Source organism: Homarus americanus, unplaced genomic scaffold (genome assembly GCF_018991925.1).
Source record: "Homarus americanus isolate GMGI-L3 unplaced genomic scaffold, GMGI_Hamer_2.0 scaffold33468, whole genome shotgun sequence".
NCBI lineage: Eukaryota > Metazoa > Arthropoda > Malacostraca > Decapoda > Nephropidae > Homarus > Homarus americanus.
Genome location: NW_024714177.1, coordinates 5,902,643 through 5,927,504, shown reverse-complemented (window position 1 = coordinate 5,927,504; position 24,862 = coordinate 5,902,643). Strand labels below are relative to the sequence as shown.

Here is a 24,862-nt window from a genome sequence, read left to right as displayed (position 1 = left end):
TATCTCATTCATCATTCTAATGTTTTCAAAATTCTGTCATGAGGGTAAATAAGAACGAAGTCTATATTTTATTATTATATTTTGATGTGAAAAGTACGATGATTTAACCTCGTGAGTATGATGAATTAACGCTAACGCCGCCAGTACGATGATTTAACCCCGTGAGTATGATGAATTAACACTAACACCGCCAGTACGATGATTTAACCCCGTGAGTATGATGAATTAACACTAACCCCGCGAGTACGATGATTTAACCTCGTGAGTATGATGAATTAACGCTAACGCCGCCAGTACGATGATTTAACCCCGTGAGTATGATGAATTAACACTAACACCGCCAGTACGATGATTTAACCCCGTGAGTATGATGAATTAACACTAACCCCGCGAGTACGATGATTTAACACTAATCCCGCGAGTACGATGATTTAACCCTACGAGTATGATGATTTAACACTACGAAGACAATGATTTAACCCCGCGAGTACAAAGATTTAACCCCACAAGTACGATGATTTAACCCCACGAGTACGATGATTTAACCCCGCGAGTACGATGATTTAACTCCACGAGTACGATGGTTTTACCCCGCGAGTACGAATACTCGCTAGTACTCATGGGATGAAGCCATTGGTTTCACGACAGTATCACTGTTCAAGAAGGGGGTTATGTTATCGTACTCAAGGCTCTACGATACCTTATTTAATGGACATACTCGATGTAATCAGTAATCAGAGGGACTGGTATCGCAATTAGTACGTTAACATGTCAGTATAGTTGGAAGCCTCAAACATTCCTGCCTCTGAACTTCGAATACTACAGTATATGCAATGAATCGTGGATGCGTTTCTCCCCAGCTAATGACTTTAAGACAAACGTAGGTACGCCCCCCACGTCTGCCAGCTTCACAAAGTATAAACAAGGCAGATGATTCCTCTCCGCTAATTATCTCTCCGATGACAACTTCCTGCAGGCCATCAAGTGTCTCCCTCTGACGATGATTAATGTCACTAATTACCACACCACGAGTCAGTCTCTGTGTCAACAAGGATTCGTGTTCACCTGAGATGCGTCGGATTGTCAGACTCTAAGATGGCCGTTTTATCTCCTAACCACCATAATTTATTTAATTTTAATACCAATAAACACGAGGAAAATAACATCTCATAAGAAAGTCCGTATGAAGAGAAGACACCAAGACTCCCTTATGAGAGTAATACGGGAGGAAGTCAACAGAAGGCACTGTTGTTTCTTGTCAACACAGCGGCGGAGGGCGAATGTTTCCCGCTCTCTTGACCGTGTAGGTTATTTCATAACACAAAGCTGTTGTACTTCATCATACAACACAATGAAGCAGTACACACACACACACACACACACACACACACACACACACACACTTATGTATCACTTATGTTACTTGTATATTATTTGTAATTCGAAACCCATTCCCCAAATATGTAACTGTATATTTTCAGCCTTCTGGCTGCCAAGCTCTTTCAATAAACCGTCAATTATTATTATTATTATTATTATTATTATTATTATTATTATTATTATTATCATTACACACTACCACATTCACCAGGCAACATAACACCTGAACAACACTCAAGAACACACTAATACATTCATCAGGCAACACTACTATCTGAACAACACACAAGAACACTACATTCACCAGGCAACACTGCCACCTGAACAACACACAGAACACATTCACCAGGCAACACTACCTCCTGAACAACACACAACAACACTCCATTCACCAAGAAACACAATTACCTGAACAACACACTGGAACACATTTACTGAACATCCTAATCAAAATGCATCAAGTTCCCCCCCCCCCCTAAACCTTTAATAATAAGAGTATTAAATTGAAGGACGTAATTTTGTAATATGGTAATGTAATTTGGCATAACACTGGAGGGGGGGGGGGGCCTGCGTGTCTTTCTGGTGATGGACGGAAGCCTAAACCATTATTCTACTGAAATATTTTGAAGACATCTTTCCAAACGTCTCATTTCGTCAGCAAATGATTTAAATTTATATATTTTTCTTTTTGTGAACGTCATATATTTTTCGTTTAATTAGCTGGAATAATTAGTAATAACCTTCCTGACGGTGACCAGTTTGATAAGTTGATGTAGAAAAAAAATCACACAAAAATATATACGAATTTCAAGTTAATAATATGTGTGTGTGTGTGTGTGTGTGTGTATGTGTGTATGCATGTATTAACAAATGTATGCATTGTTTATACATGAATAAACATACTGTATGTATGTATAAACGTACTGTACGATTGTGTGCATATATTTCCGATTATAAATATGTATGTAAGTATATAAGGACTCAATAAAATAAGTATGAATATATATACTGTATAAGTATGTAAGGTACGTGTACATACATATACAATATACTAACTTAGTGTATTGTCAGTAGAGTATAATTACAGTATATACATATAACCAGTAAACACACATATATATCACTAAGGGTACAGTATGACCATAAATACGGCTGCGGTATGTACCATCAGCCTTCGTCCGCCTTTAGGAAATAATTCTTCGTACACGAGTCTTCCGCCAGCATTAACTTTCCGTAAACAAGTCAACAGTAAACAAAAGCTTTTCGTTTATTAGCCTTTACAAACAAATTATCCACAAACAAAAATCCATCTGTAAATAAAAGTATTTCCTAAATTTAGTCATTGTAAACAATTCATCATAAAAAAGCACTACTTTAAGCAACCGGCTTTCGAAAACAAAAATATGTGTAGGAAAAAATATTATGAACAAATATTCTTGTTATATGATACAACAATACGTAATGTGAGCCGAGAACTGCTAGTCATGTAGCTATCCGGCCACGTAAATACCCGACAAATTAATATAAATATCCGGCTGACAGTCTGAAATTCTGTGATTACCCGGTTCGCTTCTTTCTCACTCATGTATACATCTGGCTCGCTTCTTTCTCACTCGTGTATACTTCCGGCTCATTTCTTTCTCACTCGCGTATACATCCGGCTCGCTTCTACCCTTACTTAAGTCAAGAATACTTCGTGAAACCCACAACCAACACAGCAGGTAATACTAAAGGTGAGGTTGACGTCCCCCCACCCCTAATATTTTCCTCCGTTTTCTATTCGCTGCTTCAGGTTAAAGGAATGCCACGGATGCGTTTGCTTATTTTTGTTGTTGATTTCCTTGCTGTCGGAGGTAGGCTGACTGTGTTGTTGTTGGTAATTATTGGTGTTCATGTTCAAACTTCTGTAGTGAATTGTTGTTATTGTTGTTGCTGCTGTTTATAATAATAATAATAATAATAACAATAATGTTCTTGCCGTTAGTTCTCTTAAAGAAGTAAACAAAACATTACTTTTTTTCCCGTGGATAAAAGCGACACAACTGCCCCACGTCAGATCAGCAACACACTCTCTATGAGTACGTGTAGTGAGCCACGTAATAATCCACGCTGTATAAATATTTTAAACGTGTTCATCTGGTACCTTTTCGGGGGAGCTGCAGCACTCAAAGGGCTCTACCACGCCAAATTATATTAACACTGTACAATGAATGAATGTGTGTGTGTGTGCGCGGTTTCAGTGTTGTTGTTGTTGTTGTGGTGGTGGTGGTGGTGGTTGTGATGTTGTTTGGTTGTTGTTTTTGTCGTTCCTATCTTGAGGTCGTTACTCTTCCGACTGATTTGTGTTCACTTTATATAGTTATAGTTGACTGAACCGTTCTGTGGTAGTTGAAGAAGGTGCTGTAAGTGGGCAACTCATCCTTTAAGTTACCAAACCCATCATAAACAATTGGTCCCGTGAGGTGAAACCTAACAGTGGAACCCTTAAACTGGTCCTTCAGAACCCTACCTAGTGGTCGTCTTGAACCTCATGCATACGATTATATACAGAGAATCCGACCCTTCGTATCAGTTTTTCTACAGGTGGCGTTGTCTCCTTCCGCAGCCCATTGTTAACACTACAGACAGGTGCCACCGCCTCTATGAATGTCCCCAGGAGGGAATTATTTGTACTCAGGATAGAAAAAAAAAAGACAGACTGAACTACAAGATCCCTCGTGACACTCACCAGGTTAAGCTAAGTCACCCGGTGCTTTTTCAACAGACTGAATTAAGTGACTAAAACGATCTGCCGTAGTGTGTGTTACAGCCTGCAGCCTCTGATGCCCAACAGATAGAGAACCTTGGATGCCACAGGTGTGGTAACTCTGGAAAGGTCCAGACAGCGTCACCTTATATACCTCGAAGAACGGTAATCAACTGGTGTCCGAGTATGTGTATGAACACATTTAATCAGAACAAATTCTGACCTACATTTTCAGCACAACAAACCAAGATGGTGGTGACCAAACAAGCGTAAATGACCTCAACATACAGGGAATTTGATCACTTGTACCATTTGCTCACAACAGGATGTGAGGCTCTCGACCTCTGCTTTAAAAAATTATAAACAATGTTGAGTTCCAGACTAATTAAATAAAAGAAAGAGTCAAAAGACAGTGAGCTTCCTGTGCCCGCGACTCACCACAGCCAGTCCCCATGGATGCCAGCTGTACCTACGTACTCAATGCCACTAAGGACTTTGAGGTAACTACAACCTAATTCTGTATTTTGGTTTTTAGAAAACCGTTATATAAAATTATTAACAGTATAGACTTACAATTCCTGAAACAAAATACATTTATAAGCAATCTCTCTCCAAATATAAATTAAATAAAACCAGTATCGCGTTCAACTCTCCTGGAAGTGAGGCAGGTAGTCACCGTCCAGTTCAAATATCCTGTCAACATGGTGTGTAATATTTACTGTCAAACAAGTTACTGATTCTCTCTGAAGAGGACGTGTACTCCACCGCATCTACCACATACACTCACATATTTAGATCTCTTAAATTAAATCAGGTTAAACACTTCTTTATCAAATTTTATACAAAGAATAACTTAAAATTTTCTCAGAGACGGTAAGACCAAGGCAGCGTCTTACACCGGACTCACACGGATACACTGACACGCATTCAAGACAAAGTACAGAGAGGGTGGTCCACTCACCAGGTCTGCATGACAAAATCTCTCTCTCACCTAATATACAATCAAACCTCTTAACAAGTTCCTCTCGTGGTATTCTGAATAACAACCCAACAAGTAAGTGAATCCTGCTTCAAGTTGGTCGAGTGTTTGAGGAAGAATTCACGTTGAGTGTCTTAAGGAAGCATCAAAGAGCCAGTCGGTCTAAACTTACATAACAGGGCAGGAGCGAAGGGAAGACTCGGCCCATCTGCTAATTAAAAGCTTCTCTCACCCAGAACCTTCCGAGGCTCGCAAGAACAAGTGGGACGCTGTGTTGTACTTGACGAATGTTGTTCTTTTGTACAGTGTGTTGCTCTTGTGTACAGTGTTGCTCTTGTGTACAGTGTGTTGCTCTTGTGTACAGTGTGTTGCTCTTGTGTACAGCGTGTTGCTCTTGTGTACAGTGTGTTGCTCTTGTGTACAGTACGTTGTTGCTCTTGTGTACAGTGTGTTGCTCTTGTGTACAGTGTGTTGCTCTTGTGTACAGTGTGTTGCTCTTGTGTACAGTGTGTTGTTCTTGTGTACAGTGCGTTGTTCTTGTGTACAGTGTGTTGTTCTTGTGTACAGTGCGTTGTTCTTGTGTACAGTGCGTTGTTCTTGTGTACAGTGTGTTGCTCTTGTGTACAGTGTGTTGTTCTTGTGTACAGTGCGTTGTTCTTGTGTACAGTGTGTTGCTCTTGTGTACAGTGTGTTGCTCTTGTGTACAGTGTGTTGCTCTTGTGTACAGTGTGTTGTTCTTGTGTACAGTGTGTTGCTCTTGTGTTTGAGTTCTCTCCTCTTCTAAACTTCTTTAATCTGATTATATATATTTTTTTTTCTCGCTATTTTGTGGAATATTTCATCGTGTATACCAAGAAGAGTGAGTGAAATGTTCTGGAATATCTGGCAATATAATGTGTGTGTTCTCCTAGTTCGACTCTCCCTTGAAAGTGGAGACATCTGGCGGGAGTGTTCGCAGGATAGGTTAGGCTCTTGGACTGGACTTAACGTGGCCTGGTCTTAAATAGTGAGAGCGTTCTAGGATAATTTTAACATTGTTCGGATAATGTTAATGTATAATGTTGATAATGTTAACGTTGAGTAAATTGATTTTTTTTATGAATAATATTGTCCTTATGTTGCATAATGTTAACTTTAACCTTGGATAATTGTAACATTTAAACCCCGAAAAAAGAAGAAAACAAAAATCCAGTTTCATAGCCAGTCAGGTAAAGTTTCATGACCAGTCAGGTAAAGTTTCATGACCAAACAACCAGTCCGGTAAAGTTTTATGACCACACAACCATTCAAGTAAAGTTTCATGACCACACAACCAGCACGTAAAAGTTTCCCCCCAGTTTCATGACCACACAACCAATCAGGTAAAGTTTCATGACCACACAACCAGTCAGGTAAAGCTTCTCCCCAGTCTGGTGAACATCAATACACTGGGGCGAGTTACTCCTGTAGGTTGAGCCACCTTAAGCCCTTATTAGTGAAAGTATTACATAGCCAGATAGCAATAACACTAAAACACCTCGACTCTAATCCACCCATTACATCATTAATTAATTAGTGTGATGTTCTTTCAGTTGTAATTACAGAATACATTTTCCATAGGACGTAAATTCTATGTACAGTTTATACACGTGTGCCGTCTCTTTAAACCAGTATTGCTATTGGCGGGGTTCAAAATACAGCTCTGATAAAAGGAATCATTACTTCATTTGGATACCCTGGTTAATGGAACACCCCACTACTCACTCTATGATGAATGGAATTGTATATATGCGGATATAAATATGTGTTTGTAAATTTGAATATTAATGCATGTGTAAAAACGAACAAATACCGCACGTGTAAGATAAAAGGTTAAAGTGTAAATGTACATAGAAATCGATGTGTAAATGTTTATGTAAATGTGTTTAAGTTTGTAAATGTGTAAAATCCTATGTAAATGTGTAATCGTTTATGTAAATTTCTAAACGTGTAGGTAAATGCGTAAACGTTTATGTAAATGTGTAATCGTTTATGTAAATGTGTAAACGTTTGTGTAAATGTATAAACGTTTATGTAAATGTGCAAACGTTTATGTAAATGTGTAAACGTGTATGTAAATGAATGTGAAAATGTAAATCTATTTGTAAATGGAAGGAAATATACTTCACAAATGCATCAATTTAATAATTGGAAAAAAACACCATTACGAGTTTATAAAAATAAATAACATATAAACATAACCAGACTGAATGACGACTACTGCTTCTGTGTTGATATTGAACATTAAGCGAACAAAATATTATACATTTCCGGATAAAAACTAAACGGAGAATGAAAAGGAAATGATAAGTAACGAGACAAAGCGCGCGCACACACACACACGCGCGCGCGCGCACACACACACACACACACACACACACACACACCATGGCAAATTGATGATGTATCGATAGTGGCGGTGGTAACGGTGGTAGCGAGAGAGGTGTAGAGGCCTTTCATAAAGAGGGAGGGAGGGAGAGGTAGGTGTGTGGAGAATCACCATTACATATACTGTATGTATGTGGGTTTCATCAGCCAAATTTCACTCACGTGTACGTCACATATAAAGGTTGGAAGCGGCTTCAGACATGGTTGGCTTAGACAAGATCATCCCATGTTCATATTGTAGACTCAGCAAAAGCGAGGTTTTAAAAGACCGAGCATCCGTGGGGAGCCCCAGTTCAACACTCACACTCCAGTGAATCCTTTTGGAAGCCTCTCTATGTGGAGGAGCCTACGGAGGTTAGCAACATGCCCCTACTGTTAATTAAGGTAAGTACAATAGTTTGATCACACACCACCTGTCTCCTACCAGCTGTAAATACTGTACATTATATGAATGGACAAATTAGAAGAAAAAATGGGACAAATCTGAAATATAGGAATATAGTTTAATAGTGAAGTATTAAATTAATTGTTGGTGCCATACAGGGCTGTCCTTCACATTGTTGACGTAGCTGTCTCTCCTAATCGCCGAGAGGTTAAGTCCTCCCGTTCGGATTCCCGGGTTACTAGTGTATACAACGCAGGTCACGTTATTCAATAACAACGCAAGTGACTCGGCTCGAGTTACGACATGACTTTCATAATGACGAGGATTAAGGATGAAGGAAGAAGGAAGAGAGGGATGGCAAGGGAGGGGAAAAGAATTATAATAAAATAGAGTGGAGGAGGGAAAAGCAAAATCAGTGAAATACAAAAAAAAACGAGGAGGGGAAGAAGATTACAAAAAATAGAGACAGAAAAGTATGAGAAACAGAGGGGGGGGAGAGGTAGGAGGAAGAGGAAACAAAGAGATAAAGCTGAAAGAAGCACGGGGAAAACAACAAATATAAGAGAGAGAGAGAGAGAGAGAGAGAGAGAGAGAGAGAAGACATGATCAACACAACTAATCATAAACACACACACACACACACACACACACGAAATGTAAATAAACGGGTGAACATACATACACTAAGCACTAAATCCGTATATAACAAACGCAACTAAAACATGTAAACACAAACACCACAAACACAACCAATCATTACACTTATTGAGGATACGAGGGAATGAAAGAGCGGATCAACCATAATTAATTTCTTCACCACGTTATCGGAATACTAAGGCGCCAGCAACCACTACGTCAACCCAGCAACCAGCAGCAGGGAGACTCACAGGTTGGTCGTAATATGGCAACTGATTGACCAGGTAAGGCTATATTACCTGATGAATAATGAGCAATGAAATATATAGATAAATAAGTAAACTCTCTCTCTCTCTCTCTCTCTCTTTCGTAAATTTTCTCCCGAATAAAAAACATCACAACATGCACCTGGTTTACGGTAGATTGGACAAATAATTAACATTTTTGCCATCCCCGGTATTTTTTATGAAAACTGATAAATTAACTTAATATTCTTTCAAGAAAAAATATTGTTTTTCTCTCCGCTCTCGTTTAGGCTTGGAAGGGAAGGGTGAAAATTGATTTTTTTTTTCAGATTTCCGAAATGCGTAATGATGACTTTCGTTTCGGAGTAATTAGTATTTTTTTTTCTTTTTTTTGTCAACATTGTGAGATACCTGACATTATTTTCTGTATAGTTGTTTTTGTTTCAGGTCTGTTCAGGCTGGTGCTTCTATTATAAGCACTGCGGTCTTGACACAGAGTTGAAAGGACCGAAGACCTCCGCCAGCATATTAATAAACTGACGACAAACTTCCTCTTGAAGAAGTTGTTGAGAATTCTTTGAGGGGTTCCAAAGGCGTCATCGGAGTAAAAATCGGAGGAAAACTGAAAAATTCGACGGAAGTTAGGCCAGGCTGGGTTAAGCCTGTGTAGTTATATAGATATTTTATCGGTTAAGACATCGTACTCACGGGGTTAATACCTTACTTAGTGGGTAATTCATTGTACTCAGGGGGTATGGCAACGTACTCAATTGGCCTGTAGACTCTGAGAAACTCCACTCAGAAATGAGAAGACAAACCTAACCTAACCTACCCAATGATGATTTGGAATTTCTCGAAGACTTCTGAACAACTTCTTTAAGGTTGAGTGTGTTGTCAGTCTATGAGTATACTGGCGGAGTTCATCTGCAATTTTATCATAGATATCTAGGGAGTAATGATAACACAGGAACGTTATGATTGTGTTATTTGTATCGTGTACGGCACTTTAAGTCACTGTTGTCTCATGTGGTCTTCCTCTCTTATCACCTTCTACATAATAGTATCCTGTATCCCTCTCTTCTTTTACCACCATCACCCACACACCCACACCAACATCACCCATTCCACACCATCACCCACACACCCAACACCCACATCAACCACACACCCAACACCCACACCACTATCGCCCACACCACCATCACCCACACCACCATCACCCACACCACCATCACCCACTCCACCATCACCCACTCCACCATCACTCACCCGCCACAGATAGTAAAAGTCATCCATCAACTCTGCCTAATAAAACTCACGCTGGGAATGGATTATAACATTTAAAATTTTCCCCTTTCCATTTTTCAGGAGGGATGGGTCAGGTAAACAAGTCCTCTACCTACGGGCAGCACAAGGACGTTAATCTCACACTACGTAATCATCGAGGCTTTAAATATTCCGCCCTGGACGGGGAAGCCTCTTAAAACAAGCTTAATTTTTCACCCTCGGCATCATCATTCTTCCAACATAATTAAACTTACAGGTAAACTTGTTTCCCCCTCAGCTGGTCGAGTGACTCCCACTACAGCTTCACCCATCTTCAGCACGTGTGAAGAGGCTCATAGGGCTGAGTGTTCTCTATGTCCGAACGTCGATCTCTCTCTTTTTTGTTACAGTGAAAAGAAATATTTTTGTTCCTCCTTCATGTCGTGCATCAGATACAACAACCCAAGAACAACGATGAGGTTAAACAAGTCACCAGCTTCCTGTCGCCGCCACAGTGTTTCTAACGTTAATACAATTATCATGTCCCCTAAAGGTTGTAACGGTGACGTACATATTAGTCGCCTTAATGATATCTTGGTTAATCTGAGTAGCTGACACTTCCGACTTCATATACATCACCCACAGGTCCTTAGTGGTTCCGCAGCCCACCACAGATGGTCATGCTACTGAAGTTAATTGATTTTATTGGGTTTACATGTCATCAGTGAAGCCTCACCCATGACAAAGAATTCATCAAGGGTTATAGCGTGGTCCTCCTGATACCTAGGTGAGGTTGATCACAGCCCGTCCTCCCCCGTAGACAATTATTACCTCCTGTATATATCCATTTTCTGCGCATACTCAGAACAAAGGTGTGAGCGGCCACGTGGCAAGTAAAGACAGGTAATGTTATTCTGTGCTGCTAAATTCCTTGAGGTCGACGTTATACTGTATATTGTGTTGGAAAGTACCGACAGTAAATGTAAATGGCGTAAATGTACCCGTCCTACATACGGAATATTGTTCAGTTTGTATGATGAAACGACTCACTTTATGCACGCAGTCCATATACAAGTTAGACACACAGCGAGACAATAAATTTGGCTTCAGTTTTCCCACAGGTCAAGTAAATAATAATTTAACCACTATACAACATTCAAGTATATGGGAATTTAATATTAAAGTAACACCAAACATTATTCCTTAGACATTAATACAAACACATCATGGACATTTCCCCTCACAAATGATGGACACGTAAATTTCTTGGGGGGCTTACAGCGACCTCCCCCCAGCTGAGTGGGCTCGCTGCGATCGCTTGGACCCCCCTTTCGATATTCCTGGATCCGCCCCTGCTGAATATTACTGAAAGGGTGCGGGCGGGAGCTATGTGGAGAAGAATCCGCCTCGTGTCCTGCAGGCTGGCTCACGCCCTGGGCACCCACAGTTTACCAAACTGTAAATGGGTTCCTAACTTTACAGCTGGGAAAATGATGGGGATCGAGTACAATACATCCTAGTATAGTGACGGGTTGGGTTACCGAGTGCTGTATCTACACGGACCCGAACAAACTGCGAAGCCTATGACACTATTACCCTTTCACTCAGTTTACCTTAAAAGTCATAAGAAAAACTCTCTCCCTTCCTCGCCTTTTCCTGAAAATTGCTCACTGATATGTTCCGAAATTCAACATATTTTTTCATTATATGTATAACGTTGGTCACCCGGGAGTGGGCGCCGGAATGAATAGAAATGCATGACTGGATTTAAAGATGAAGTCTATTTTCAGCCGGGGGCTGCAAATGAAACCAATTTCGCGGTGAATTTTCGGGAACATAAAATAAAGACAACATAAAACTTAACCACGTGCGAACGAGGCATCAGGAGAGAGGGATATATATATATATATATATATATATATATATATATATATATATATATATATTACCTTTTGTACAATGATAACGCATTATCTATAACAACGCCTGACTCTTTACAATACTTAACACCCCTCACACTTGTTTATACGCAGCTAACAGAACTGACACTGCAATTACTCCAGGTAAAGGTCTTCTTTATCTTGTCTAATTTACTCAAAAGTAGAAAATCACAAGAAAGGAAGACGACATTTATTTCAGGTCATGGACAAAAATAATAAATTATAAAACTAAGAATATTAGTCAAATCAACGTTAATGAAGAGGAGAACTAAAGTCACTGAGGGAGAATTAATAGGAAAATAAGCAACGGAGAAAAATTAAGTTAGACATTGTGAAAGACGATTGACGTGGAAGAGGAAGATTATAATGGTACTCACCAGCGTTCACAGAGACGGGCCTAGAGGTGACGGTGCCCACGCTGTTGCTCACCAGGCACCTGTGGAGGAGTACCGTGTTAAACCATACACGTCTACCACATACTGCTAAACCGTACACGTCTACCACATATTGGTACGCCATGCAAGTCTACCACATATTGGTAAACCATACACGTCTACCACATATTGGTAAACCATACAAGTCTACCACATATTGGTAAACCATACACGTCTACCACATATTGGTAAACCATACACGTCTACCATATTTTGGTAAACCATACAAGTCTACCACATATTGGTAAACCATACACGTCTACCACATATTGGCAAACCATACACGTCTACCACATATTGGCAAACCATACACGTCTACCACATATTGGCAAATCATACAAGTCTACCACATACTGCTAAACCATACACGTCTACCACATATTGGCAAACCATACACGTCTACCACATATTGGCAAACCATACACGTCTACCACATATTGGCAAACCATGCACGTCAACCACATATTAGTAAACCATACACGTCTACCACATATTGCTAAACCATACAAGTCTACAACATGTTGGTAAACCATACAAGTGTACCACATATTAGTAAACCATACAAGTCTACCACATATTGGCAAACCATACACTTCTACCACATATTGGTAAACCATACAAGTCTACCACATATTAGTAAACCATGCACGTCAACCACATATTAGTAAACCATACAAGTCTACCACATATTGGTAAACCATACAAGTCTACCACATATTGGTAAACCATACAAGTCTATTAAAGTGACCACTCATAGCTGGAGAATCATACCGAAATAATCACATTGACAATATTGAACCACATACCTAGTGATTCATAGCCTAACCTAACCGCAGACTTGGTGACCCATAACCTAACCTAACTTAACCGCATACTTGGTGACTCCTGAACATCTACCACCTAATGAGGAACTACACACACGTTAAGAGTATCTACAGAAACTATATTGCTCCACACGAGTGAACCACCGAACATAAACCACACGGCTCCACAAAGCAGGTATACACGGTGCAGGTCGAACCATGTCGGACCCGGGAAAGCATTTACTGTCGGTCTGGTCAAGAGAAAAATAATGCAAACACGTCTACAGCCAAGAGAGAGGCGGGGCATTTAAAAGCTTGTCCCAATATTTTCATACACCGAAACTGTTGTAACTACCCAATTGCTGCCCTTCAATTAACTAATCAAAATATAGTGGGAACTGTTTCGAGGTATTGTTTGGACTATAGTTGCCCCATGAAGGTGGAGTCTTTGGCAACTATAAACTGTATAGTCAATATATATAAGTCATTCTTTATCTTTCCATCCACCTTACTCTTATATAATATATATTTATCGTTATATCAATTTAATTACGACAATGCAACGTTATCATTGTAAATCTCTCTCTCTCTCTCTCGTGTGTGTGAGAGAGAGAGAGAGAGAGAGAGAGAGAGAGTATAGTGGTGTGTCAGGGGTGCACAGTACGTCAGCAGGCCCACCTTATTAACTGGCCTATTACCCCGGGGCAGTAAAATGGTACCTACCATTAGTGTCACGGCATTACGACCGTCGCCATGGCTTATTAACGTTATTGCCTTCGGTGTAATTTTTTTGGGGAGGGTTACCAAATTGTTGTATATACAGCTTTCTCTCTTGTTCTGTGTGTGTGTGTGTGTGTGTGTGTGTACGTATGTAAAGGAATAGTGTTGACACTTTAACAACCCCACCTCGCGGCTTTCTTCTTTATGTCGGGAAATATCCTGAGTAAGTGACACACTGACTCCTGCACCTCACCAGACCAAAATCCTGATGGGTTTATAACTATATATCTATAACACTAAGAAATAAATATATAAGTACGTGAATATATTCTTAAAAAATATATATACTCCCTGTATACTTCATATAACGCTTTGAATACCAAGTGTTGGACTCCTCACTTGACACTGATAACCTAATATACTCTTGGTCAGGGGTGAGCTGAGATGGTTCACCTTTTACCCGCCAACACTCCAGCGTTCTATCCCCCCCCCCCATCCCACACTGCTTCCTAAAACGCTATACACAGAATGAAAAAATGCGACACACACAGTAACCCCCGTATAATATAGGTAATTTTTACAGTTAGCCTTTAATTGGTAGACTTACATTAGCAGGTTGTCTGGCAATTTAGTGTATTTGGGCGTGTCGATTGTAACTGCTAGTCTGATGCCAGTGTCCAGGTGCAGCAAGTCAATTAGTGCAGCTCTGTACCTAGATTTTATGATCTTCATGTCGGAGAGAAATAATGATGCGCTGGGATGTACCGAGCCTAAAAAGCTTTCATGTTAATTGTCACTTTCTTTATATTCGGACACTTTTATACCGCAGCTAATGAACCAAATTATTCTCTTTCTGAAGCTCTTGTGTTCACCTTATCATCACTTTGCATGTTAACTATTTCATTGTCGGAGTCAGCAAGAGCAAAATTTAAACAGCTCTCCTTTTTATTTTGTTATCTTCTCAAAGTCAACTTCTCCACGTGTGTTGAGGACTGCCGGGTGGAGGAGATAAAAGTCACCAACCTGTCTTATGAATACACTCGTCATGATCATCACTGTTTTGAGGAGACTTTTCTTAAGAGTTCCTCGCCCAGCTGTTATATTTTTCTGCTATTATATTTTTTCTATCTCTGAGACAAGTTTTAGTTTCTGATTTAAATTATTAACAGTTAATCATATCTACTACAGATCAGTCCTAACTACTTACCGTTTTACGGTTCATTATGGCGATCATCTCTGGCTTCCAAAAATGACATCCTTAAATCGCAGTGAAAGTGGTCCCAGAGGCTTGAGTGACCAACAGGCTACAGCCGGGTAGACTGCGAGTGCTATGTGACGAGACTAGTGACCATTGGAACATGTGGGAGACGAGAGCTGTATTCACCCAGGCGCTGCACTCCACCTCAGTATGTAATGGTAATTCGCCATACTTAGAGGATTAACTTAAATAACTGTCTCTGAGAAGCACTGATACTAACTAAATTGATTATCCTTCGTACAATATCCATTTCTACTTCCAGTGTAAGAAATTCGAGGCCATACAGAAGCATGCTGATGAATGAAACATTGGTGGTTTATAACTGAGGAAAACTTGAATCTTTCTTGCATAATGCCACAGAGCCGTTTTAGGATCCAATCAGGGCAGTTGCTCCAGTCAGGGTAAGTGCTCCAATCAGGACAGGTTGCTCCATCAGTCGCAGGTGCTACAAGCTTGTGGAGTGGCATATTATGTGGCGAGTTTAAAAGTACCGTAATGTTCTGGTCTTCATTCTTCATCTTTAGCAGTATTACATTCAACTGTTGTTCCTTCACACCGTAATATTCAAACACCAACCTAACTAACCCCCAAGTTCTTCCTCCAACTCCTAATATCAACACAACCGAGGGTGTGTCTCTTGTGTTGACTCATACATCCAGTAGGAGAGAAAAATGTACACTTTAAGAAGTCTCTGAGCCGCAGCGTCCTCTGACGTCAGTTAGTTTCACCTCGTCATTGTATTTCTTGACAACTACGTATCACGCTTCTTGTTCCTGTCACTCGTAGAACCAGTGGTCTCTACAACAACTTCCTTAATTAGTTCACCATCCTGAAAGGCTTCTTAATCGTTGTGATAACTTGGCTGACACGATATGATGCAGCTGTGAACCCTTTGATATAGTCACAAAAATTGACAGTTGGTCCTGTAAGATATTTAATAATTCATTCAACTTCGTCTCTATAACTCACTTTAAAAAGGCAAATTCAACAGCAAAAGTTTTGTGGACAACATAAATATGTGTTTCAACAGAGCCATATTCAGATGACAAATTCAACATTATCATTCATCTCTCACTATGTTGAAGAGGAACTCCTCGTCCCACTCATTATGAAAGTGGTAAGTTTTACTCTTTTACGGCTTTGTCCAGCACTCATGGTTAATACTGTCTGGTTTGTGAAGTCTCTCACTGTCTACTGAACAAGGAAATGTCAACAAGGACACCGCGTGGCTGTCCTCGCCTCCTTGGACTACATTCAAAAGGATTTCACCCATGACTCAAAGGAAGTTGTCTTGTATAACGTCAGTTGTGCCAGAATTACATTGTAGAAGCTACAAAATTTATATAAAGAAGTTCACAACTGAACATAATCTCTTCAATTTTTCACTTATTTATGAAAGCCAAATCACATTGGGGACTTGTTAATGTCTGGCTGGGTGTCTGAGATCACCTTTTTATGATATTCAACATATTTGTAAGAGATGAACCAATCGAAATGGGCACAAGTACTACACCATTCATTAATATTTCTTTCGTTTTTTTATAACTAACGGTATTTTATGAACATTTACGCTGGGGTGGATTTAATACTCGTCTTTATCAACATGTAAGACACAACAGGAAGTGGGTGACCTCCAGATGTGAAGGACCACTTGACGACGGAACTGCTTTTCATCTATAAATCACTGGGTCGAGAATCCTGGCACTCGAGTAATGAAGATCACCACAATGTAATTAATGACGGTGTGGATGTGACGCCGCCAATACATCAAACATTTCCTGAGTGTTGTCGTGGCTGTGAACACGTGTTGCCACCTCCAGTATGTAGGAAATTTCGAAATTTTTGTCGTTTTCAGGTCCGTTGATTATAGGTAACAGTGACTTACTTGGAAGAGCAATTAAGTCTCCAAGAATAACATAATCAAGAAGCGTTAACAGCTGGTATACGATACTAACCCTTAACCCCTTGAGTACAATGTCTTAACCCATTAAGTACGTTGCTTTAACCACTTGAGTAAAAATAGTTTAACCCCTTGAGTACAATGTCTTAACCCCTTGAGTACGATGTCTCAACACTGAAACAAATTACCTTTTCACTTAAAATTAAATTCTGTACTCAGGGGGGTTGAAATAATTGTACTCGAGAGGTTTCATAAATGATAAATAAAACCTGGACAATAAAACAGGATGGCTCCCTAAATTTAAGAATAAAATAACGAACTAAAATAATAAATCTCAAATACATCTGCATGACAGCTGAGTGTGTGAGGGGGGGGTCATCTCTATATGCAACTGAGTGGGTGTCTGTATGTAATAATAATAATAATTAACGGTTTATTGAAAGAGTTCTGCAGCCCGAAGGCTGAAAATATACATTAGACAAAATTGAGTTATTACATACAAAGACATGGGGCTGGTCATTGAGACACCAGGTGGTGAGGTGTTCACGTAGTGTAGTAACTCGTCATCGGGTGTTGATACGAAGGACGTCACGTGGTCATTGAGACACCAGGTGGTGTGGGGGTAATGTCACAGTACCTCACTCTCTCTGCTCAGTGATGTTGTGTTATCTCGTAGTCAGGTGCATAGCCGGCCCTCTGTTGTTCCCAGGGTGGACGGGTTAGCACCGCCTGGTCAGAAGATGGAGGTCAGTTCCCAGTGGTGCTTATCTCACTGGTGGGTCACGGCTCTCACTGGTACTGTCTAGTGCTGAATTCACTGGCTTAAACACTGTTCATCACTGTTCAACACTGATCCCAGTTCTTTCCGAAACGAAATTGTCACTTTTGATTATGTAGATATCCCGGTGGTGATGATGGGTCAGGAAGAGAGAATTCAGAAATGGGCCAAACATGGCCAAGGGGGGCCGCTGCTCAGCAGGAGCAGCACCTGAATAGGTCTTGACCCTACGGTGGTCAAAGATGTAGTGAGTGGGTGTCTGTATGTGTAATTGAGTGGATGGCTGTATGTGCAGTTGACTGGATGTGTGTGTGTGTGTGTGTGCAGCTGACTGGATGTCTGTCTGTGCAACTGATTGGATGTTTCTGCAGCTGACTGGATGGCTCTATGAGCAACTGACTGGAAGTCTGTATGTGCAGCTGACTGGATGTTTGTATGTCCAACTGACCGGATGTCTCTGCAGCTGACTGGATGTCTGTATGTGCAGCTGAGTGGATGTGTCTTTGTGCAGTTGACCGAATATTTTGATATCAAATTCCAGTATAAACGAAACAGCAGTATCAACACCTCACCCCTAAGCTCTTTGGTGCCGCCTGCCTAATACAGTACTGGGAGCGTCATAACATAGTCGAGTAAACTTACGGTTCAGGCAAGAGATTTACAGACGAGATAATGATGTATTACATCTATTTCTGTTTGTCATTTAACGAAGAGGAAGGCACCACGGGATCACCAATGCACTTGTTCCACCGCCATAATGTTTCACTTAAGTTGGATATTCTCGTTATGTCAAGGATAAGGATGTACGGCTGCTGTTGTTGTTTACATTGACAAGAGACGATAATAAAACCCAGGATGAAATATTTGACCTTAATAATGCCTCCCTCGAGTAACAGTATTGTGGAAATGGGACAAGATTTTAACCCATAGCAACAAGTTAAACGAATACAGTAATGAAGCTTTGATGCAGTAGTTGAAAACATACGAATATATTATAACGAATGTATGAATTATGACGTAAATGACGAGCCAATTTCCATATGCGTCCCATTTACACGAATTTAAGAAGCATTAAGGTGATTGCTTTATACAGATCCCCCCTCCATGAACTGATATATGTACTGATATATATATTTATTTTCATCAAAGACAAGCAATTGATAACTGTAAACTAATCATACAAGCGGACGTAAACAATCTTTGAATATCATCGAGCGTAAGAAAAATGATACTGTGACCGAGTAAACGACGACATTTTTACCTTCTTCTGTGACGCTAACGACGACAGCCAAGGTGATGTTAGGTGAGGGTTCAAAGTTCTCTCGTACGGGCAAGGAAACTGTTATATATGTCAGTGATAAACAAACCAAACGTACAGAGATATAACACCCACCCACCCACCCACCCACCCACACACACACACACACACACATCAATAACTTAGGTAACCTCCGGGAATTGAATTAACCATAAAACCAAACAAGTTGACCATTAAGACTGACTTTACAATCTCCCAATCAGCTGACTTTACTCTGGCTGACCTGTAAGCTGTGACGTGTAACTGACCAATCAACGAACGCATTGCTCTTTAGTCTGTTTACAGGCGAGTAACGACAGAATTGAATGACACTCCCACGGCTCAGCTATCCATTAACGACCTTTATCTATATAGGACAAGTTGTTTATTTGTCTTTTAAGACTGTCATATCTTGAGTCTATATTCGTATTAAGAGTCTAAGCACATAGTGTATAGGGTCCCTAACAGAGCCTCCCAGTGCTGTGAACGAGGGATCCAGCATGACATGGCTCTGATAATTAATATCATACAGGTCTGTCAAACCATAAAACGAGCTGAGCTAACCTAACCTAACCTAACCTAACCTTACCTACACGAAATGCACTTGACCAAATTATTTGTTCTTAAAGAACCAGTCACCATACCGAACTTTATCTTACGATCTTTGAGTATTTTGAAATTAAAGTTTGGGAGGGAAGGGGAAAGGAGTGGAGTTTAGTCACTTGATTTCTGTCGCCACCATAAAAGGTTTAGTTTATTCACTCTTTTTAACAAACATGGTATATAAGATAATAACAAACCTTTTCTATACACAAAGACTCGTGAACGACGTAAACTCGCAGCGAAAGTCAGTCACTTTTACTCAACATTTTTTTGTTGTGACAAGCACCTTACTCAGACAACAAGATAATTTGCTACAATTGACTTTTTTAATAAAGTTCAGTTTATCTATCTAAGGAAACATGGTGGTCCTGAGAGACCAGAAAGTTCACCAGTGAGGTAATTCTCTCGCTACCATAGTAGACATGTGATTATCATGAAGGAATCGTAGTTATCTGTGACCTCATGAACTGTAATCATTATTCAGTACATGACCATAATTATTCCCACAAGAGATGGCCGTCAACTGACCTGTAGGTGGCGGCGTGGAGGTCATGGCGGTACTGGTCAGGCTGGAAGGCGAGCAAGGTGAGAGTGGAGTTCCCCTGGCTGCCTGTCACCGCCCGCAGTCCGCCCACTGGCTCGGCCCGCGCCCCGTCAGCAGTCATCCACGAGATAGTGGGCTGGGGTGAGGCCGTGGCCGAGCAGGTGAGGGAGGTCCCCCGTGTGTTGGGGAATGACATGAGAGGAGGAGGTTCTTGGAGGAGGCGAGGACCTTCACGAAGACCAGAACAACCTGCAGGAGAAGAAAGTTGCTTTATTAAAATGGGTTCTGGTAGGGGCAATTACAAGCACTAAAATCCAAACTTTTCATTGGCCTTGTTGCGAAGGTGTAGGTCACAACTGTATCAAAGAAGTTCTGTCAATGTGTATAGCAGATTTCTGAGCCTGTGTGTGTGTGTTAAGGAGAGAGATTTAGATGCTGAAAATATTTGTGATGTTTATAGGTCTGGAAAAAGCACAACACACAGCGAGTAATATAGTGTTAAGGAACTTTTAGTTCCCCTCGACGATGTCTAAAAACGCCGCAATATCACTGTTTTGCAGTGGACGCTGTTAAAATGAGGCTATTTCTAAATTAAACCTAACCTAACCCTAGTTGATACGAAACACAAGCGGCCGAAGCGTTGTTAGAAGACCGCACCAACCTAACCCAAGAAACGTATTTAACCTTACCTAACTAACTACCTAACCCCCTCCCCCCACCGGGTATATTAAACAGAAAAAACTTACTATGATAGGGTGTAATTTTGCGTTTTTTGTGGACGTGACAAGCCGCTCGGACCGAAGGACATGTAAACAAACAAATAGCGGAGGACAACACGGAGCGTGGATCAGGCCTCAGTACCGCTGTATCGCCCCGAAAGACGAAGTAGTGCTGCTAGTGCCAGCCTTGGGGCCTAATTATCTACCAATGAAGCATCTACCCAAGAAATGAATATCATATCCGAACTCAACGATGAAAATATATTATGAAGAGATCCATCAATATTAACCCGATATACACAGGACAACACAGGTGATACATTTCCCTAACAGGATTGATGACGGGGTTGATTTACGAACTACTGATGGCGACAGTGTTGGTTGTCTGAAGATAATTAAACTTAAAATCATTTACTATTCAGATTATCTTATCCCATTCATTCATAAATTCATTCATCTTACAAGTTATGTTTTTCTCGGTTACAATTTTAATCATTTGTTCATTAACTCACTTTAGATGCAAAGCTCTCTAGTTACAATACTAATTACTCATTAACTCACTCACCTTGTATGCTACATTTCCTGAATATAATAAACCTTTTCCACCTGTGACGGTAAAGTTTCCGGGAGTTTGGTTTGGATCACTGTAGATTGTTCAATAAACTATACATCCATATTTCTGGGATGGTTGACACACCTGCACTGAGTGTAATTAGTTCCTTCCAGAATCAATCTGGCCCGGTAGGGAAAGGGGGGGGGGTGTAGCTGTAGATAACATCCGTCCCAAGATCGTAAAAATGCCGACTGATGTCTCCTTCCTTGAACTAGCCAATCAGAACTAGACGGCGTGGCGTCACAGTAGGGGGGGGGGGGCTGCCCGCGGCCAAAGACTATACACGAAAGATAGGAAAGCGACTATCCCTACCATTAAAACAGATGGGGGACCGGTGGTAGAAGCGGTACCGTTCTTGCCTCGCAAGCGAGATGTCACGGGTTCGATTCCCGGGCCGGTGGAAGTTGTTTGGACTTCCTTCCTAGCCCCCATTAGTCCCTGTTCACCTAGCAGTAAAGTAGGTACCTGTTGTAAGTCGAAAGTTGCGAATTCGTATTCAGGGACAAGTTGTTGGAGCTTCCAATAACTTGATGATATTAACCACTGACTCTTCAGGCTTCTACGCCCTTAACTCAAGAGACATAAAGGCGCATCACTATACAGAGCATCATTTTAACGGTTGCTAGCGTGTCAATTTTTCATATGAAATATGCTTAAGATATGTTAATATAACCAATTTTATATTTTCTCCATATAATACACATAAAATGTATAAAATAGTCGTTCACCGTGTAATGTTATAATAAGTTACTGGAAGAATTGTTACTCCCTTTAATTTTTATTCATGTTTGGAACATATTTTTTGCATATTTTTTGTGTGAATTAAATGAATATCCTATTTCATGTATTCATCTAAGCCAAATGAATGCCAACTCATTTTCTATGCTTTAGAATATAAAATATTACATTGTTTTTTTAGGATCATAAGCAACAGTCCCTGTATTTGGGGGTGAAAGTATTACATAAATAGTTTTATGGTTTATTTTCCACAAAAATATATAAATATATAAATGTGGATCATAAAATAAAGTCTATAGACATATACTGTACCTATGCAAACATTTATTTGCAATATATTTTATTATTTGACATACTGTACATAATATAACACAAACCGAGGTTAATATCTGGACAAAACACGAAGTAGGAAACATAATAAGCAGCACCATATAAATAAACCAATACTAATACAAAGGTCTGACGACCCAAGGGAGCAGAACAAAGCTAAAAATAACAATAGATAAGATGAAGTGATCTGGTTGAGCCCAGATTCTTTCTACTTCTGCTGTATCTCAGTTTCACCACTTTTCTTCAATCCCTAATAATCTTCTTTCACCTCTTAACTCATGACTCCAATGCCAGTACCCGGACATGCATTTTTACAAAGCCTTCCCAACAGTGTAATTTCCTTCGGGGAAATGATGGCTAAATAATCTGGTGTTTTTGCTTATATTTTCTGGGCTCTTTCCTTTAAGTTTCTCAAGCCCCAGTACTTGTATCCATTACAAGCACCTGTAAATAATATCTAAAAATCAGATTCTACTTTGCCTGCAGGGAGTTTTCATATTGTTTGTAAATATTATGATAAATAAACCTGTCATATCATATGTATGTAATACAAAACTGTGCTCCTACCTTTCTTTATCCTTTGGGAATGAATGGTATACACATTGGGGATGATCTTCCTTGGTTCTGAGGCACAACACGCACGGGTGTCCTCTTGCTGCCATTTTGACAGTAAATGAATTTCGCGGTCACGTGACATAAACAAACTTTAGTCTTTGCACACGACACGAGTTGCACACTGGCGCCATCTATTGTTTTGGCTTAGCCACTTTTTAGGATCCAATTTCCGTCCGCTTTCCTATCTTTCGTATACAGGTATAGTCTTTGCCGCGGCCATCACCGACGAACTACCTTACAGACTAAGTTACCTGGTTCAGTCATCCTCAAGCATTCTCTAAGTGATTTTAATTACTTTATATACGTTATAAATACATACGTTTGGTATATACTGCATATATGGTCAAGTACAGTTGAGGGCTGTTATCTTAGCATCTAAGATAGCAGCTGAACAACAAGATAAAAAGAATTTACGTTTTCTTGTCGCAGTCTGGAGGAGGATGTACAAAATGGATGTAAATAAAAACAAATTTCATACTGCTGAAAGGGAATGACAGTTTCAATTTACTCAAGAGATATTGACCAAGAACTAGACGTCAACAGTAAATTTGCCTTTCTAAGAAAAAATATCCAATAATGATGATAGTGGGGAACCATGCCAGGTGGGGTGATGGAATTAAAAACGAAAAAAAAAATCAAGCGTGAAATCTAGGAGAGGTCAGTGCGTCACCTCTGTAGTGCTCTTGCTGTCTACTTGTGCAATGTGATCAGTGTGTGTTCTCAACTTCTGATATGTAACATAAGTTTAAATAAATATCTATTCCATCCAAGACACTCAGTACAGGAGCCAAAGGTTGCCAGTTGACAAAGGAACAGGTACTTTAGAGGCCACTGTACTTGTAACTATGAAGTAAATAATTATAGAAATGACTAATTCCTCCCCAGGCACATCAGGACCTGTCGTCATACTACTGTACACGGAGTAGACTGTAAGTAGGCCATTAAACACGATTAAAAACTCTGTTTGTACTACTAACGACACAATCTTGTAAACACATATTCATTTCGAGATAATTAATACATTAAATTACAGCGGATTAGTTAGTCGTGTGGTAATCCACTAAATACACCAACACGCCCTGTAAAAAATATGACTGAAATCTGCCAGTTGATCCTGCCGTTGTGCGAATGTCACAACACCTCTGCCGGCTTGTGCAGTATACATGACAGGAGCTGGCAAAGGTCACCGCAGTCATACCCAATGTCAATAGAGGATGTGAGGCTCCCCGGTATTCACGAATGTTTGGCTTGCAGAGGGGGGGGGGTCGTGCCGTAACTGATGGCCTCAAGGAGTCGTAACGTCAACGTGGGTAAATGGCCACGTGGTCTTAGCCAGCCCACGTGAAAAGACATGAATTTTCCAAGAATACAATTTGGGTGATCTGGCATGCGCATTGCGCAGGTCACATGGTCCCTCGTGACCAACATGCCTATACATGAATGATATGACACTTTTAAGCCAGGTCAAACACACACACTCTCTCTCTCGTATACAAGTAAACAAACAAACTGTGATAATATCTCGTT

The 24,862-nt window shown here is 40.3% G+C and overlaps 1 protein-coding gene across 1 annotated transcript in view; it reads right to left on the bottom strand.

The window, feature by feature from the left end:
- LOC121876067 (Down syndrome cell adhesion molecule-like protein Dscam2) overlaps positions 1 to 24,862 on the bottom strand; it is a 168,912-nt gene that overhangs the window by 125,128 nt on the left and 18,922 nt on the right. Inside the window, exons 2-3 of the mRNA XM_042380975.1 lie at positions 20,305 to 20,569; positions 12,361 to 12,419 (exon numbers count right to left, since the gene is read on the bottom strand). Coding sequence (XP_042236909.1) covers positions 12,361 to 12,419; positions 20,305 to 20,569 — 324 coding nt within the window. The remainder of the gene's footprint in view (positions 1 to 12,360; positions 12,420 to 20,304; positions 20,570 to 24,862) is intronic.